This window comes from Colletotrichum navitas, assembly GCF_030913465.1.
Source record: "Colletotrichum navitas strain CBS 125086 chromosome Unknown LY79scaffold_13, whole genome shotgun sequence".
Classification (NCBI taxonomy): domain Eukaryota; kingdom Fungi; phylum Ascomycota; class Sordariomycetes; order Glomerellales; family Glomerellaceae; genus Colletotrichum; species Colletotrichum navitas.
The window spans coordinates 668,333-684,990 of NW_026850559.1; the positions used below are offsets into that span (position 1 = coordinate 668,333).

The following is a 16,658-nucleotide window of genomic DNA, read 5'->3' on the forward strand; positions in this document are numbered from 1 at the left end:
TGCATTACCACGGTTCAACCGCCGGTGCGCCCCCCTACTTTCGCACTTTGCTGGTCGATGTCTTTGCGCAGAGCAACCATGTCTTCGGCCACATCTTTCTTTTCGAACTCCCTTCAATTGAACCCAGTTTAATCAACCAAGCCCGCAGCTAGAACCCTACGCTATTGTACAGTTACATGATTGTCATAACCCTCCGAGGTGCACAGACGCATTGCTTGCTAACTTCAATGCGCATCGCTGACTCTCTGCCCCAGGGACCATTACGAATTTGACGTCCGGCAATTGACGCCGAAGCCTCATGGCTGCTGTTACACCTTCTCCCTCCGCAATGCTACCTCAGAGTCAGATGCAAATTCGCCGGAAAAGCCTGATTGAGCTACCCGGGATTCCGCCAATCCTACGGCCCCTTCTTCGGGCGTATCTGCTTGGCTATGCTTCCGCTGTCGCCCCCAGGATCTTGACACTGTTGATGCAATACACCACCAAGAAGCGCCGTAGAGTCTCAACGGAAAATGGCCAGTGCGACGGTTTTGTGGAAAGGTTCAGGCAAATTGTCCTTACTGGTCTAGATCCCCAGCGTTTCCCAACCTTTTGCGCCGTATTAGTTGGCGGCAGCACCTTATTGGAGGTTTGTCCACCCGATACTAGCAACCCGGAGTTGAATGCTAGCTATGCAAGAGATGCGGGGTACCATGTCTTCAACTAGCTGAAAGACGGTTACGCCCCTGACATACTGCTCTGCTCCTAGGCCACTCGCAACCAAAAGCCTGGTGTTCCAACTGTGTTTGCCCCGTACGGCTTGACTTGTCCTTGGTCACTAACACATCCTGATAGGAACTTCTTCGGCAATTATTCCAGCGCAATATCAAGGGCCTTGCTGAAGTAACACGCACCAGGTTCGTAGACTCAATATATCCATCGCAGTGCTGCTCACGGACCATTGGTTATTGACACTCAAGCCAGATTGGCCAGATGGTGCGCTACGTTCATTGCTGCGTGGTTTAGCCTGCAGCTGTTGCAATCCAAGAAGAGCTCAGCGTTCACGGAACATGTTCCAGTCAAGTCTGACTTTCCTCCTGGGGCTGAAATGAAGGAAATCCGATTTGCTGGACGGACTCTTGACCTGACCCTTTTCACACTAACACGGGCACTTGATGTCGTCGTTGGGGAGCTTTGGGCACGTAGACGCGCACGCCGCATTGCCCGGGGAAGCTGGACCAAGGTTGGCGTTCTTGCTTTTGTGTTCTTCGAGGATCTAGTTGCTAACTTTCCGCAGGCGGAGTGGATCGTCGGCAGATTCACCGACCCCTGTTTGTTCGTCACCTCGTGCGCCTTCATCATGTGGTCATGGTTCTACCACCCCTCACGGCTCCCCGCCGCCTATAACAAATGGATCAGCTCAGCAGCCAACGTCGATATGCGGCTCATCGAGGCTCTCCAGAAGCTGCGCGTCGGTGACATGGCCTACGGCCGGAGTGAGCAGGCGGAGCTTCTGCAGGGCATGTGCGAAAAGTACAAGTGGCCGATGGACTGGGGCGACCCATCAAAATCCATCCCGATCCCTTGCGAGATAGTCCACATGGGCTGCGGCCCCTCGTGCGAGCTCCACGCCATCAGTCGCTTCTACCGGTCGTGGAAATGGTCCATGGCCATGTATCTACCCCTGAGTATGGCCCTCCTCCTCCGGGGCCCGATTAACAAGAAGAGCGTCTTGCGAGTGCTGCTCTCGGCGTCGCGGTCGTCGGCGTTCCTGGGCACGTACATCACGCTCTTTTATTATGGCGTCTGCCTAGCCCGAACAAGGATCGGGCCCCACCTCATCGGTACGGACATGGCGGCGCGTCAGAAGATCGACGCGGGCATCTGCATCCGTACGGGGTGCTGCCTGTGTGGCTGGAGTGTTCTCGTCGAGAGCGTCAGCCGCCGTAAGGACATGGCCCTCTTCGTCGCGCCGCGAGCCATGGCGACTCTGTTACCGAGGCGTTACGGCATGGACAAGCAGTGGAGGGAGACGCTAGTGTTTGCCGCCAGCACGGCAGTCGTGTTTACCTGCATCCACGAGAACCAGTCTCGTGTGCGAGGTGTACTGGGCGGTGTTTTGGGGATGGTCTTGCCTTATTAGAAAAACAGACACCTTGGTAAGATACACGAATGGGCATTGTTGTACGTTGCAGGGCGGTACTGGTATAGACATTCAATGGCTAGAAGGGGTTTTACCTTGTATAGAGCATGAGGCGATGCATGACGGGCTACGGATGTACGCTTTTCTATTGTAGTACTTGGCTTGGGCAGAGCAATTTGGCTTTGCGGTTCAGAGAAACAAAAGGATTGTCGTAAAGGGGGGAACGGAAGATCTAGAAGACCGATAGATGGAGCACACGCGGTCCCGAGTAGCGAAGCTATTTTGGGTTCCAAGCGCCGTAACGAATTACCAACACCTCGTGGTCGATGCCGAATCTCAAACAGTCTAGTTTCGATTCTACAGAGACATGATCACCACCAGTAACGTTTGATGGCTAGGACGATCACCCAGATCACTAGAGGTTTGACTGCTGAATAGCCTGCAAATTTCCAGCGTGGCAAAGATGCAGCCAGGACTCAAACCCAACAACCTCAATTGACTGAACTTTGAGAATGTCCTACTTGCTAGTCTAGTAATGAGCTTGAGAGCAGTGCTCTAGGAAGGCTGTTCGTATACCATACCTGGAACACAGCTTATTGCTCCTCGCTACCCGTTCGATAGGGCATTTTGGTTGAACAGATGGCGTAGACCAGCACGAACTCGAAATAGTTCGAGAGGTTCTACAATCAAAACGAGTAGCTCGAAGAATTCGATCCGCCCATCACTATTGGCCCCGAGTCTGCTTCTAAAGGTTTGGACGTCCGCTCGGGGGGTCCGTCGGAGATCGACAGCCGGGCCGGGCCGGGTGGCGCTGACCCCCACCCGTCATCAACCTCAATTCGATCCTTTGGCTAGGTCCTTCCTTGGTAATTCGACGATGTGTCCAACCTCACTGGCTGCGGGACTCTTCAATACCTCTAGTCAGGCTAGTTGGAATGTCCGGGGGTTTAAATGTCTTGAGATCCCTAGCGGAAAAGCAATGCAGTATCAATGGTGTTTGCTATCACCACAACATCACATTCAAGATCCCGGCAGCCACTTAGCCACCGGGTGTCCAAATCCTCACTCCGGTACTCGATGTCCATAGAAGGACGCTCGTCACAAAACGCCAATGAGCGCCTCGGCGCGATATTGAAGAGGAAGACTCGGCAAACAATCCCACCAGGAATCCCGGAACCTCATCCGCCGCGGTGACACACACACACACACACACCCTTGAATATCGGCCGCTGCGAGTTATTGCAGCTCTCCCGCCCATTTTCGTACAACTGTGGCCCCGCAGCAAGCCACGGCTTTGTTCACTCGAAGCGGACGACAGGTGTCATGGGCTTTCAAAACTGCTCATAACGAACTCGTCTGCGCACGAAGACAGGGCAAGGGGGCGGGTTGGGGAGCGTGAGAAGGAAGGAAAATAAACAAGGAGGGAAGCGCAGAGAAAACGCCAAGAAAAATGCCGGAAGCAGCTCAAATTGATAAAGCGCCTCTTCCGACAATAAGCTGTCAGTCCCTGGTGGACTTTCTCCTGGTTTGCTGCCAAGCTAACATATCGAGCCTTGGGCTTAGGATTACGTCGCGTCTTTATTGCAGGATCCCACCTTCACATTGAGCCACGTCGCGGCGTCCCTTTGGGGTCGAAATGTCGTCTTCAACCCCTGACATCCTTGTGGGCTTGGCTGTAAAACACCTTTGTGCGATTGGCATGAATCATTCGGGGTTCCTGGGCCCATCTATCGGTTTTCAGAGAGGGTTTGCTCAGTGGTGGATGCGACACACGGAAACGATATATACTCTGCGGTGTGCCGGCTCGGTCTACTCATAACTACAGTTCAGGGCAGTGGCATTTGCTCACAGTTCCCCTGTTTCGCCGGGTTCTTTCCTCAAGCGACTTCCAGTATATTGCTCCCTCTCTATCTTTGAGGCCTTCAAGTCTCACCTCACCTTCGAGTTTCTCATTCGTCTTCCTCATCACAACCACTCAGGAAAGGCGTCAATACCTCCCCATCAAACAAACAAAATGCGCTTCTCCGTCCTCACAATGGCGACAACACTCACGTTCCTCGTCGCCGGGAACCCCTTCCCCCCTTTGCAACCCACCCACCGCCCCATCAGGATGCCGGTCACGAACACCACCTCGCTCCCCGTGAACATCGGCACCGTCGTCTTCCCGGCTATGGACATGCTCGACATCTTCGGCCCCCTCGACGCCCTTCAGCTCGTCGCGAAGAACCGCCACCTGAACCTCCACCTCGTCGCCGCGACCCTCGACCCCGTCACCACCGCCCCGCAGGCCGCCGGCATGAACCCTTTCAACTCGTCCTTCTGGCCCACGATCCAGCCCACTGCCACCTTCGACGACGATCTCGACCTCGACGTCCTCATCGTCCCCGGTGGCCCCGGCATCCGCGCCCCCGGCCTGGAGCCCATCGTCGAATACGTCAAGCGGTACTACCCCCGGGTGAAGCATCTCATCACCATCTGCACGGGCACCAGCTTCGCCGCCCGCGCGGGGGTCCTGGACGGCAAGAGGGCCACCACGAACAAGGCGGCCTGGAAGCTGATCACGGACATGGGGTCGAACGTGAAGTGGGTTTCGCCGGCGCGGTACGTGAACGACGGCAATGTCTGGACTTCGTCTGGTGTAAGTGTTATCTCCCCGCATCTTTTTCTCATATTACTTCGGGTGTTATAGCGGTTCATGTTGCTGAAGACGTACTAAAATTTCAAAATCCCCAGATCACTTCCGGCCTGGACTTGATCATCGCTTTCATCTGTCAGGTCTACGGCAAGGAGATGGCCACCAAGGTCAGCAGGACTATGGAATACATCCCCAACGACGCCGAATGGGATCCCTTCGCTGAAATCAATGGCGTCGAGCCCACAGGCCGCTACTGAAGGGGAACTTACAGGAAAGGGGGAGAAGGACCTGGGCGTTATACTACGATACAAAGGTGCATATCAAGCGCATGGCAGGGCGATTGATGTCTTTTTCTTTCTTTTCTGGCAAAGACGCTACACCAAGGTGGGAGCGGACTTGAGATTATATGGCCGAGAGGGCTGTTGAAATTACAGTCTATATGATGATTTCGTTACCTCTACACAAACTCCTTGCTGCGAGAACTAGGAACCGAGAAAAACGGAACTTGCCAAACTGAGAAGCCTGTCTTCATCTCAAGAAGACTTGGATGCCTTTTCGACCTCCAACAGCTGCCGGATAGAGTCGCCCAATGTGGGGCTCAGGGGCGTGTATTCCAGCCCCAGAATCCGCTCGGCCTTGCCCCCGTCGACGGAGTACCGCTCCTCCGTCTTGCCGTATCCCGGTCGTCCCTCAGGAACCCTGCTCTTAACCTCGGGTACCTCCTCGCGGATGACATCGGCCGCAGTCTGCCAGTCGAAGCCGCCGCCGACGAGGAACCGTTCGCCGCCGGCCGCCGGCGTCTCCACCGCGCCGATCAGCGCCCGCGCGACGTCCCGGACATCGGCGCAGCCGCCAAAGTCGGTCGGCGGGACCTCCTTCGCGTCGACCAGCTTCCAGAGCAAACCCATCGACTCGCTCAGGCGGTCGAGGTCGGGCGTGCCGAGGTAAGGCCCGAACACCCAGGACGGACAGACGTTAGCCAGCGTGAACGCCACGGCTTGGTTCTCGCTCATCCAGCGCCACATGGCCTTCTCAGCGAGAGCCTTGGAGGCGCAGTACGCCGCGGCGCCGCTGTCCGTCTTGCACGCCTCTTCGTAACTCATCGGGTTCCAGTCCTTCTCCGTGTACGTGTACCCCGGGCGGTAGCCCTGAGAAATGTCGACGATGGAAGCAAAAGACGAGACGTTGACGATGCGCTTCACGTCGGGGCCGTACTGCCTCGCGGCCTCGAGGATGGCGACGGAGCCGTTGATGGCTGGCCGTAGGAGGTCTGTCTCGTTGCTCTTGGGGTTCAGGATGAAGGGAGACGCGGCGTGGATGATGCCTGTGACGCCGGCGAGGGCGTCCTTGTAAGATTCGTGCTCCGTGATGTCCGGGACGATGGCGAAGGAGAGGCGGTCCGCGGAGTTGGGGAAGAGGGCGCGGAGATTGGCAAGGGAGGGCTCTGAACGGGCTGTTGCGCGGACATTATAGCCCCTTTCAAGAGCATAGCTGACGATATGGGTGCCAATGTAGCCGTTGGCGCCGGTGACGAGAAAGGTTTGGTTAGACGTCATCGTTTTTGCGTCGACTCTTGTGCTTTTGCTTGAAGTGAGGTGGAACTCCCTGTAAGTGAGTTCAATGGTGCTTCGCAGTTGAACTAAGAGATGCTTCGTTGATGTGAGTTTCCAACTTTGTTGTCACTGATGCTTCTGACCTCAACCGAACGCCCCTGACGAACCTGCTTACCTTTATAAACGAACCCAACTGTGAATGGCTTCATCGTGTAATCAAAGTTGAGGCGATTCGGATTTAACATGCTGGAGAAGGCGTCGGGGACCCCGATATGTCGTCAGACCAGTCGCTTACACCACGGGCGACATGCTAATCGCCGATGCACCTCGACAGCGCTCGCGCCTGCAAATTACTTCTCAAAGTTGTCATTAATAATAATAAGAGTGACATAATCTGGGGCAAGCAGACGATCGGGGTAGAAACTGTGTCAATGGGAGCATCATGACTCTCAAATGATTGCGCCGATGCCTGATTTCGGCGATCAGTCCATTTGAATGTCCGACGATGAGGAAGGCTCCTTTTCGGTGAAGACGCGGCGATAAGGTAATTCGTGGGGGAAACCGTGGGGAAAACCGTGGGGGCACGGCTTACATAAACTTGAGATGTCAGCAGCATAACTTCTGCACAACATTACAATTGTACGTTTGATTAATAATGCATACAGGAGCCGTTGCGCCGAACTTGAGCGGACATCAGGGCCGGTGGGGCAGGTCGACTCGGTGTAGGAGACAATTCACCGAGGTGAATAATGTTCACCGGTACCATACGTAGTAAAACCGAGGATACTTCGACCCCAACGGTAACGCTGCGGGTTTGCTCTTCACCGTTCAAGTTGGAGGATGGGGTCTGGGGAAAGGGCCATCATGCCGTTAACAAAAAGAAGAAAAAGAAAAAAAGCGAACATCCACAACTGGATCACGACCCCGTCGTATGAGATAAACAATCTGTTGGCACATTCGTCTCTAGGTCGCGACATCTCACGAAGGCCAATCTCGCGCTGTTGGTCACGAACGCTAGCTTCAGCGCGATAGCTGCAAAAGACAGAACCCACAAATTATGCAAACTCAAGAGTAGATGACGACTCGCTAGGAATCAGAATGCTTTGTGTGATGACCGACTTACACGCCCGCAACCCAACCCGCAGCTACCCGGCGAGCGATGCGGGCTGGCAAGTGGCCCCACCGACTCGGACACGAACCCCAGGCCTCGGAGAAGAATATCTGAGGGTAATCGCTGCTAGGCGAGGCGAGTCCCAGATCTCCAAGCACGAGGTCCTGTACCCCGGCTCGGCAAACTGTAGCTTATGTATGGCATCGGGGCAGCGGTCGGGAGGAACCGGAGCGGAAATCTGGGGTAGGTCGGGTCGAACCTCGACGAGGGCGCACCATTCCGGGGCAGCTGGCGGCAAACGGGGCCTGTCGGGAAGCCTTCTTGATCCCCAAGAAGCCACGCCTGCTGCCGTGGTCCATGTAAGTCGCGAGTACCCATTTAAGGGTGGGCTCGGAGCATAAGAAACGGCCAGATGTGATGATGTGGGCTTCCGAACGGGACGAGCGTCAGTGACATCCTCCCAGTCACAAGGCTGATGACACGGCTGGTAATGTGCGCCCTTGGAATGTTAGATTGGTAAGCTGGAGGCGAATTTCAGCGTTTTTCATTCTCATGATCTGACACAACCTGGCCGTTAAACTTCGGCCCGTTCTATTGGACTGAAGGATTTCACCGAGTGACAACTCATTCATTTGAGTTACGCCGTGGTATGGCCAGACTATAACTCAAGGGGCCGTGCCTTGCCAAAAAGGGACCGGAAATGACGGCAGCGTCATATCATGCCAGGCCAATCGGTGTCGGGACCGTAGAGAATGATCCGACCTTGGCCATGTCGGGAGGCTGGCAAATGTCAATATTTATTTACTTGGGCCTCCGACGGTAAACTCTTAGGCCGCGGCATTGACATTGGCGGGTATCTTCGGTAGCCATGTCATCACTTCCGAAGCACTCGGGAGTTCCAGAGACGATATAGGCGAAGCCAGGAGCTCTTGGGGCCGACGAAGCCGTGATGCTCCGGCATATCGGGCCAACCGGACTGGTCATTGGGTTGGGTGAGTCGAAAGGCAGATCTCGGGCCCCACCAATTGCCGCAACGCACCAGCCTTGTTTTGATGGACCGGGGTTTGCAGTTCAAGCAGCTGGTCAGGACCCCCAAAGTGACAGAATAGGTGGTGTGGTGTACACAACTGCCAACACCCTTGATAGTCGAGCGCTTGTGCATACGCATGAGTTTGATGGAAGGGGTTGGATGAGCATGGATGGAGTGGTTCTTCTCCCTTTCGCGTATGCATCCTGGGCTTCCAACGTATGTAGAGTAGACAGACGGCAGAGCCAAATATGGCGCGGTCCATATGGGGGTACCGAGAACGGAGTCGTAAACGGCCCTTCTCGACCATTTGTCTCTTTGGGGCTAAGACCGGCCGAGTCGAGGCTGGAAGTGCCTCATGCACCAGGCAGAGTGTTTCATTAGCTGTGCTCAGTCGAGCTTGGCGGGTTGGGTAATGGAGCATTGATGAGTGATTTATGGAGCTGTCGATATTCATAGGTAGCTAAGCCAGACTGGAGTAAGACTGTAAGAGAGAGTGCGGTGGCAGGGGGGGACTAAGATCAGACCCTTGGAGGGTGGGCGGAGAATGAAAGCTTTAGCACGGTATGGCGGGGTGGATGATGAGAGGTGCAAACGAGCCGTTTGAACCAGGTGTGCCTGTGGCATATCGTGTCTTGGATCCAGTTGAGGCGGATAATAATAATTATAATCGACAGCATTGACCAAAATAAACTGGAAACGGTGAGCGATAAGCTGGGGCATCGAAGGTGCCAGAGCTTTTTTTTCAGGCGTCGTGGTTGTATGGGGAGGTGGTGGCAGTGAGTGAGTCCACCGGGGGGGGTATCGGACCTGATGTTGGACCGGGGGGTAGCTGCGTGTGTGATGTAACGAGGGGCAAACCAGCAACAGGAGCAGGGCCAGGGATAAGGTGCCGTAGCTAACTTTTTTTTTTCCCCTTCTCTCGCTAGTAACTAGGTGAGCTGCCCCTCCATACCCCTCCATACCTCACCTCACCATTCCTGGCCTCGACAATGCTTGCACTGCTTGAGTCGTTGTCAGTCCCGAGTCTAGTGAAAAGTAACACCACCACCAAGCCCCGCTGGAAAATGTACAAAAATGAGCTGAGCGTGTCGCAAGGACTGGGGGGGACAAGCAGTTATTGAGTAGTTCGTCGTAAGATACGATATGGAAGGGAATGAGCACAGACAGAGTTGAGGTGTCAGGGGGGGAAAGTAGTGAGGAAGAAGGGGACGTTGACGCCACAACCCCATCACCGTCAATCAATATTCGGTGGTACTGCTGCACAAACTACCTCACTAGTACTAATCATCGGGCTGTCCAGAATGGGCAATTCCAGTTTCCAAGCACCAGCACCATAATCAGAATTCAGAACAGCAAGATCCCATCCTTGCTCTGGATCCCCTCGTAGCAATTGGTCCAAGAACCCGGAGGGTATCGTACTAACGCCACAACGCTGGAATTGGCGGCAGCAACTTCCCGCTCGATGCCCCGCCTCGTCCGTAAAAAGACGCACCTGCTTCGACCGAGTGGATGAGAGGCAACGGACAGGCAACAGACAGGCATGGATGGCATGACATAGGAAGGAAGAGAGAGACACGGAACCCGCGTCTAAGGCAAGAAAGAGCTTTGCGGCCTGAGATGCTGCTGAGCCGGGAAAAAAGTGTGTGTCATTCAGTCGCTCACCCACCGCTCACCACCTGGCGTCGACCAGGCAATCGCCCGCTCATCACCTCAAATCACCGAGTCACCTCACCCGTTCTCGGGGCCTCTCTGGCGTCTGGAACCACCCCTGCGGAGTGGGAGTGGGCGTGGGCGTACCTGGTACCTCTAACCTGCGCCAAGTCCGTCCTGGAACTGTTTCCCACACCTCTCTTTGCTACCTTGCTCCCGGCTCCCGGCCAGCTTCTGCTACTGCTCCTGCTCTTCCAACGGCCGTCGGCGCTGCGTTGGATGGGTAGGTGAGGTCGGCCAGGAAAGACCACCCCACCATCTTTCCCTCAACCAAATTTACTATATCTCGCGCGCCCTTCCACCACCTCCCCTCCTTTTCGTCTCTCTCCTCTCTCTCTTCTCTTGTCATTGAACACTCCCCCACACATCATTCCATCTTTGATCTCGTCGAACCCTCCGACGTGATAACTTTCCAAGGTAAGAGCTAGCTTCTGATAGCTTCCCCCTCCAAGCTTCTTCTGCTCTGCACACCTCGCAGCCTCGATAACTACCCCGCCTACGCGTCGGACCCCCATCACTGACCGTTACTCCTGAGCAAACTCAACTGACATCCGCAACCCTCAGAAATACCTCAAACACACACAACAACAAACACCATGGCTCCCATCAAGGTCGGCATCAACGGCTTCGGTCGTATCGGTCGCATTGTCTTCCGCAACGCCGTCGAGCACCCCGAGGTCGAGATCGTCGCCGTCAACGACCCTTTCATTGAGACCAAGTACGCTGTGAGTACCACCCCCGCCTTCACCCGTCCAACATCGTCATCATATCATGTCCGTCACGACACAACTTCTTTGCTTCCCTCGCACCATTGGTGCACTTGGAACAAGGGAACCCGTTGTCAATTCGCCCTCTCGTACTCTTTATGTCTTGAGTCCTAGAGGTTCGAGTGGCAGGCCATGCCTTCCATGACCACCAGACAATATCCAAGTGCCTCATACTGACTCGTCGTTCAGGCCTACATGCTCAAGTACGACTCCACCCACGGCATCTTCAACGGTGAGATCAAGCAGGAGGGCAACGACCTTGTCATCAACGGCAAGAAGGTCAAGTTCTACACTGAGCGTGACCCCGCTGCCATCCCCTGGAAGGACACCGGCGCCGACTACGTCGTCGAGTCCACTGGTGTCTTCACCACCACCGACAAGGCCAAGGCCCATCTTCAGGGCGGTGCCAAGAAGGTCATCATCTCTGCCCCCTCCGCTGACGCCCCCATGTACGTGATGGGTGTCAACGAGAAGTCCTACGACGGCAGCGCCGACGTCATCTCCAACGCTTCTTGCACCACCAACTGCTTGGCTCCCCTCGCCAAGGTCATTAACGACAAGTTCACCATCATTGAGGGTCTTATGACCACTGTCCACTCCTACACCGCCACCCAGAAGACCGTCGACGGTCCTTCCGCCAAGGACTGGCGTGGTGGCCGCACCGCTGCTCAGAACATCATTCCCAGCAGCACCGGTGCCGCCAAGGCTGTCGGCAAGGTCATTCCCGAGCTCAACGGCAAGCTCACCGGCATGTCCATGCGTGTGCCTACTGCCAACGTCTCCGTCGTTGACCTGACTGTCCGCATTGAGAAGGGCGCCAGCTACGACGAGATCAAGCAGGCCATCAAGGAGGCCGCTGACGGTCCCCTCAAGGGTGAGCTTCTGCTGCCCACTCCCAATGTCGTTACCGACTCTCTTGAACACGAGCTAACTTGAAACAGGCGTCTTGGCCTACACCGAGGACGACGTCGTCTCCACCGACATGATCGGCAACCCCAACTCCTCCATCTTCGATGCCCAGGCCGGTATCTCCCTGAACAACAACTTCGTCAAGCTGGTCTCCTGGTACGACAACGAGTGGGGTTACTCCCGCCGTGTCCTCGACCTCCTTGCCCACGTTGCCAAGGTTGACGCCTCCAAGTAAATGTGCGGAACACATCAGGACGTCGTGGAGAGGAACCAGGACCCAACCGGTCCTTTTAATGAGATAAACAACGACCAACAAAAGCAGTAAAATGATGATGGGCAGTCTTTCAGATTGGGGGGGTGGCTATTGAGACAATGAGTCTCCAATGCCGGGGAGGATGATGGTTGTGTCTTTCCTACAAAGAAAAAACTCCCAAATTACATGTCCGTATGACGTCTATGAAATAGATTATGGCCTACCCATCGCAGTCCACGCCTAGTGCCCACTTGCCGAGTGAAACGCGGTGAAGAATACTGAAGCGCAGATCCCTCTTATCAGCATTACGCTGCGGAAGTTCAGTTGTTGCTGGTTGGTTGGTGCTCAGAGCTGTGAGGGGTTGCGGGTGCGGGGTCATTTCACTCTCTCTCCATCTTGCCTCTACTTGAGATAGCCGATTAACCAATTAGACCGGTCCCAGACCATACGCATCACAGTGTCACTCACATACGAGTGACAAGAAAATGGGGGGGGGGGGGAGGTAAAGAACACAGAATGTTTGGGCGAGAGCCTCTTTGGCGACAGTTTCCTTTACCTTTCCCGCGAACGAGAGGCCTAACCAGTTTCGTCTAGCTTATCTTCCTCTTCCTCTTCTTCCTCGTGCTGGACAACAGCTTGTACAGCAGCCCAACCCTCACCGCGGACATGAGGATTTCTCCCATCCATCCCGCCGGCATCGAAAGAAGAATCTAACCAAGTAACTGTTTCCCACCCGGTCCCTCCCGATCCCTCCCTAGCCTCTACATGACATGATGATGCAGGATACAGGAGTAAAGGGGACGACGAAGCAGCAATGCATACACATAAACACTCACACTCACACACACATACACACATAGAATGCGAGGGATATCTTTTTAATGTACCGAGAAGAAAGTCCACAGAGAGAGAGAGAGAGAGAGAGAGAGGGAGGGAGGGAGGGAGAGAGCCCTTGCTTAATCCCGTAGAACGCCAAGCTTGAAAGTTTTAAAAAAGAAAAAAAAAAGGAGCTCTCGAGTTCCGAGATTGATGAACAACACACACGCAAGAGTGGACCTCGTGCGTACCTCTCTCGTCTCGCCCGAAAGGGTTGGTCTTCTCGTACAACGATTTCTTTTCACGCAGTCCGGTTTTGGTTTGTATACCCCCCTACTGTCTCTTGATTAACCCCAACGCTACGTTGACGGCCTCCAGCAGGGTCACAGCCATCTTATTATCAGCCATTGTTTGCGATTGGCAAGATAATAGATACTGTCCATTATACAATCCGTAAAGGTAGCCCTATCGTCCTTCGTTTCCTTTCCCGTGGGCTGCGACAATGTCATCATACGAGAATGATGCGCTCTCTGTTACAGTAAAGGATGTGTCGTCATCGACCTGACCATTTACCGGCGCCTTGCTTCCGTCGACAACCTATGACGATATTCCGTTGGCGGCTGATGCAGTGACCTCGGCGCGCCACGAAACGTTTTCCTCTTGCGTCCACCGGCGCATGATCCTCAGCGCCGACGCCACGGCATCCTCCACACTCGTCCACGGACCCATGTTGGTGCGCATCGCCGGAGCCTCGACGCGCTCAACGGCGTCAGATGCCGATTTCCACACAGTCGACCGGGCTCGTTCCGCACCGATAATATGCACTGCGTGGGATGCGGGGTCCAGCGACCAGTAGCACTTAATGAGCTCCTCGTGGATTACGCCCTGCAGCTGCCAAAACAGTGCCTCCAGCGGCTTACTCTTCCGTACGTCGTGGCGCATGACGTTGAGCAATGGCAGAATGCTACCCCATTGCTTGGGATCTTGCGCCTTGTTTTCCATTCGCCGTGACTCGACCAGCGCCCTGAAGCCGACCATGAATGCCAACGCCGTTTCCAGCCCCAAGATCATACTGAGCTTGCTGTCCGAATCGGATATAGGAGCGCCGCGGTCACTGTTCTTACGTTCCAGGAGCATATCGCGCTCGTGCTTCAACTTGGTACCAAGCTTGATGAACCGACCCCAGCGATCGCGCAGCGACTGGACCTTAGACGGATTTGCGGCCTCTCTGCTGTCGTCTCTCGTTTGTGGCCGGTCGCGGTCTGACGAAGGCGGCGCAGCGGGGGTAAGGCCGCTACCGTCTCCAGGGGTATTAACCGAGTTGTTCGACGCCACCCGGGACATCGTTGTGGCCGCCTTCGAAGGCGTTGAAGGCGTGACCAGCTTCGATGAACTCGTGATATCCGAAGTCCTGGGCCGCTTCACCGCAATTGAATCGCCAATGTGTTCGGCACTGCTGATGGGTCGCTTCCGCGCCTGAGGTGGCGCTGGAGGCTCTATACTCACTGAGCGTTCTTTCTTGACGTCTTTCCTCGGCGGCAGTGCTAGTAGTCTCTGCACTGACTTGTTGTACTTCTTGCTGTACTTGAGTGTCACCATGAACCTGCGCGGTCTGTCCCTGGCCTTGTCCTTTGGTTCCTTTCGATCTTCGTCCTCTTCCTTGACCACGATATGTGGTCTCTTGCTAGTTGTCGGAGAGTCTGGAGGATGTAATCTTTGACCCGAGGCTGAACTTTTCGTGGGTGTCTTCTTCATTCGGGCTAGCTCCTCCTCGACTATCGGGGGCAATGTTGGAGAGAGTAGTTCCGGAAGGTCGATGGGGGATTTTGGTCTCTTAATAGGCGGCGGCGGTTCTGACTTCAGAGATTTCAGTGGCCTGTTGTGCTCGCCGACGTCATCCCGCCTTTTTTCTTTAGGACGGGAATCGGATTCATTCGGTAGGTGTAGAGGAGACAGCAAAGGCGGGACTGCTGACCGTGACGAAGCAGTTTCAGCCCTGGCTCTACTCCCCGATGGAGTCGGTCTGTTGCCGTTGATGGAGTCGCCTCGCGCACGCGACACGGGTGATTTGTTGGCGCTTGACCCCGAGCCAAGCGCTGACTTTAGACCCGATCGTCCGTTGGGCAATGACGAAGAGCTTGTGCCCAGTTTGCCATCCTTCTGCGGTGTCCTATCCTGCGATGAATGAACATCTTTCCTCCTTGGGGTATCGTCTCGGGGTGTTCGCGATCGTTCGTCCAACGGGGTGCTAGCTTCGGGTCTCGCTCGCTTCTGAGGGCGCAACTCGTTGTCGGCATCTGCGGTTCGTTTCCGCTTCTCTGGGGTATCATTGCTTTCTTGAGCTGCCCTAGGCTTAGTTTCAGGCCTGCCCGTCCTACACTCAATCAGTCAGCACACCTAGTGATGGCGCAGGGGGTGCGCAAATTCAAGTCGTACCTTTCATCGTGGGTATGTTCACGCGGCCTGTGCGCCTTCATGTCTTTTGATGCCTCAGAATCGCGGTTCCTGTATGCGTCCATCCTCTTTGGTTCTCGTTCAATTCGACCGTCGGCCGCTTCCTTATCCTTCCGCGAGGTGTCCGGCTTCGACGTTGTCCTTGATTCGGGAGGGGAATCCGCCACCTTCTTCTGCTTATTCTTATAGTCACTCAGTGACAACTTGGTCACGGCCTTCTTCTCCATCTTTGTGTTCGGCTCCTTGTGGGCGGTGGGGTTCGGAGGTTCCTCGCGCATATCATAGTACGGACGAGTGAGCAGCATACCGCGGTCAGCGTCGGACAGCAGCGTCATGTACTGTAGGCGCGGGTGCTTGAATTCCTCAAAGGGCTTGATATGATCGGGCGGGACGCGAAATCGCTGGTCGGGGGACACAGAGAGATGATGCGGTCGGTCGGGCAGGATGCGCTGGGCCAGCAGTTGGACCTTCTTCGCCGCTGCTTCCATGGTTTAGTGGCGTTTGCATGCCGTGGGGGCATGGAGGGAAAGAGCTCGCAATATGCGCGATTGGGGACGCGAAACAATAGAGCGGGATATGGAAGCGCGATGATGTTGGATGGGGGTTGTTGTGGCTGTTGGGATAGCGAGTGTTGGGGGGGGGGTCGAGGTTGAACAACAAAAGTCGCAATGGCGACAGCCAATTCGGGGTCGATGGGAGACACGGGAGATGGAATGGGCGCCGGAGCAGAGCTCAAAGCTCTCTCCGCAGCCCACGAGAAGTGTTGATTCGAATCGGCGACTATCAGCGCCGATGACGAAGTGCGTTGTTGTTATGCCCCAGACGGGCGTGGGCGACGATGTGTCGTGATATGATGGGTGTTCGGTACGTATGGCCCCTTATCTGAGCGACGTGCAGCGAGGGCCGAAGTGTATTTCTGTGAAGAATCGGAGGAAACGCGAGCAGGTGGCCCGAGACCAAGCTATCGGCGATTGGTACGGTCGGTCGCTAAGTGCAGTGATTGCGATCGCGACGTGATAGAGGTGTCGGGCGAGATGGTAAATGTTTGTGGAAAGTTGAGTGTCCCTCGGTTTGTCACGGATGTGGTCATTCGGCAGGAGGATGAGGAGGTGGTGGTGGTGGTGGTGGTGGTGGTGATGATGGTTGTCGGGGTCAATGTCGTGGTCGTGGTCGTGGCAGTGGGTGCATGCAGGCTCCGAACATCAACCTTGCATCAGCAGTAGCGAATATGAGCCGCAGCGCATTGCCCAGCGTGACCTGCCGCCGCTGCAAAATGCGATGGGGTGTGAAGCGACGCG

The 16,658-nt window shown here is 55.2% G+C and overlaps 6 protein-coding genes across 6 annotated transcripts; 3 read left to right on the plus strand and 3 right to left on the minus strand.

Annotated features, from left to right (window-relative positions):
- Positions 1 to 328: 328 nt before the first annotated feature.
- On the plus strand, positions 329 to 2,122 carry LY79DRAFT_510073 (uncharacterized protein; the record flags this gene model as incomplete). Its single annotated transcript, XM_060554118.1, has 4 exons — positions 329 to 628; positions 835 to 896; positions 964 to 1,222; positions 1,277 to 2,122. The coding sequence occupies 4 exons, from the start codon at positions 329 to 331 to the stop codon at positions 2,120 to 2,122; spliced, it is 1,467 nt and encodes a 488-aa protein (XP_060417113.1).
- An 892-nt stretch (positions 2,123 to 3,014) lies between these two features.
- Positions 3,015 to 3,400, minus strand: LY79DRAFT_545683 (uncharacterized protein). Its single transcript, XM_060557186.1, has one exon. The coding sequence runs from the start codon at positions 3,378 to 3,380 to the stop codon at positions 3,162 to 3,164; it is 219 nt and encodes a 72-aa protein (XP_060417114.1). The 5' UTR covers positions 3,381 to 3,400; the 3' UTR covers positions 3,015 to 3,161.
- Positions 3,401 to 4,157: 757 nt separating this feature from the next.
- LY79DRAFT_667660 (DJ-1/PfpI family protein) lies at positions 4,158 to 5,014 on the plus strand (the record flags this gene model as incomplete). Its single annotated transcript, XM_060563412.1, has 2 exons — positions 4,158 to 4,760; positions 4,856 to 5,014. The coding sequence occupies 2 exons, from the start codon at positions 4,158 to 4,160 to the stop codon at positions 5,012 to 5,014; spliced, it is 762 nt and encodes a 253-aa protein (XP_060417115.1).
- A 100-nt stretch (positions 5,015 to 5,114) lies between these two features.
- LY79DRAFT_83571 (NAD dependent epimerase/dehydratase) lies at positions 5,115 to 6,506 on the minus strand. The gene is made up of 2 exons (XM_060565150.1): positions 6,486 to 6,506; positions 5,115 to 6,406 (listed from the first exon to the last, which is right to left on the minus strand). The coding sequence occupies exon 2, from the start codon at positions 6,311 to 6,313 to the stop codon at positions 5,291 to 5,293; it is 1,023 nt and encodes a 340-aa protein (XP_060417116.1). The 5' UTR covers positions 6,314 to 6,406; positions 6,486 to 6,506; the 3' UTR covers positions 5,115 to 5,290.
- Positions 6,507 to 10,757: 4,251 nt separating this feature from the next.
- LY79DRAFT_667662 (glyceraldehyde-3-phosphate dehydrogenase) lies at positions 10,758 to 12,072 on the plus strand (the record flags this gene model as incomplete). The annotated part of the gene is made up of 3 exons (XM_060563413.1): positions 10,758 to 10,886; positions 11,118 to 11,802; positions 11,870 to 12,072. 3 exons carry the CDS (start codon positions 10,758 to 10,760, stop codon positions 12,070 to 12,072), a joined length of 1,017 nt encoding a protein of 338 aa, XP_060417117.1.
- A 1,153-nt stretch (positions 12,073 to 13,225) lies between these two features.
- Positions 13,226 to 16,181, minus strand: LY79DRAFT_83865 (uncharacterized protein). The gene is made up of 2 exons (XM_060565151.1): positions 15,343 to 16,181; positions 13,226 to 15,280 (listed from the first exon to the last, which is right to left on the minus strand). The coding sequence occupies exons 1-2, from the start codon at positions 15,846 to 15,848 to the stop codon at positions 13,504 to 13,506; spliced, it is 2,283 nt and encodes a 760-aa protein (XP_060417118.1). The 5' UTR covers positions 15,849 to 16,181; the 3' UTR covers positions 13,226 to 13,503.
- Between the last annotated feature and the right edge of the window lie 477 nt (positions 16,182 to 16,658).

Bases quoted from the DNA above. Each gene is read 5' to 3' on its own strand.
- LY79DRAFT_545683 (XM_060557186.1), bottom strand. From the start codon at position 3,380: ATGGGCGGGAGAGCTGCAATAACTCGCAGCGGCCGATATTCAAGGGTG.
- LY79DRAFT_83571 (XM_060565150.1), bottom strand. From the start codon at position 6,313: ATGACGTCTAACCAAACCTTTCTCGTCACCGGCGCCAACGGCTACATT.
- LY79DRAFT_83865 (XM_060565151.1), bottom strand. From the start codon at position 15,848: ATGGAAGCAGCGGCGAAGAAGGTCCAACTGCTGGCCCAGCGCATCCTG. The intron at 15,281-15,342 runs GTACGACTTGAA...GATTGAGTGTAG, and splicing joins GAACATACCCACGATGAAAG to GACGGGCAGGCCTGAAACTA.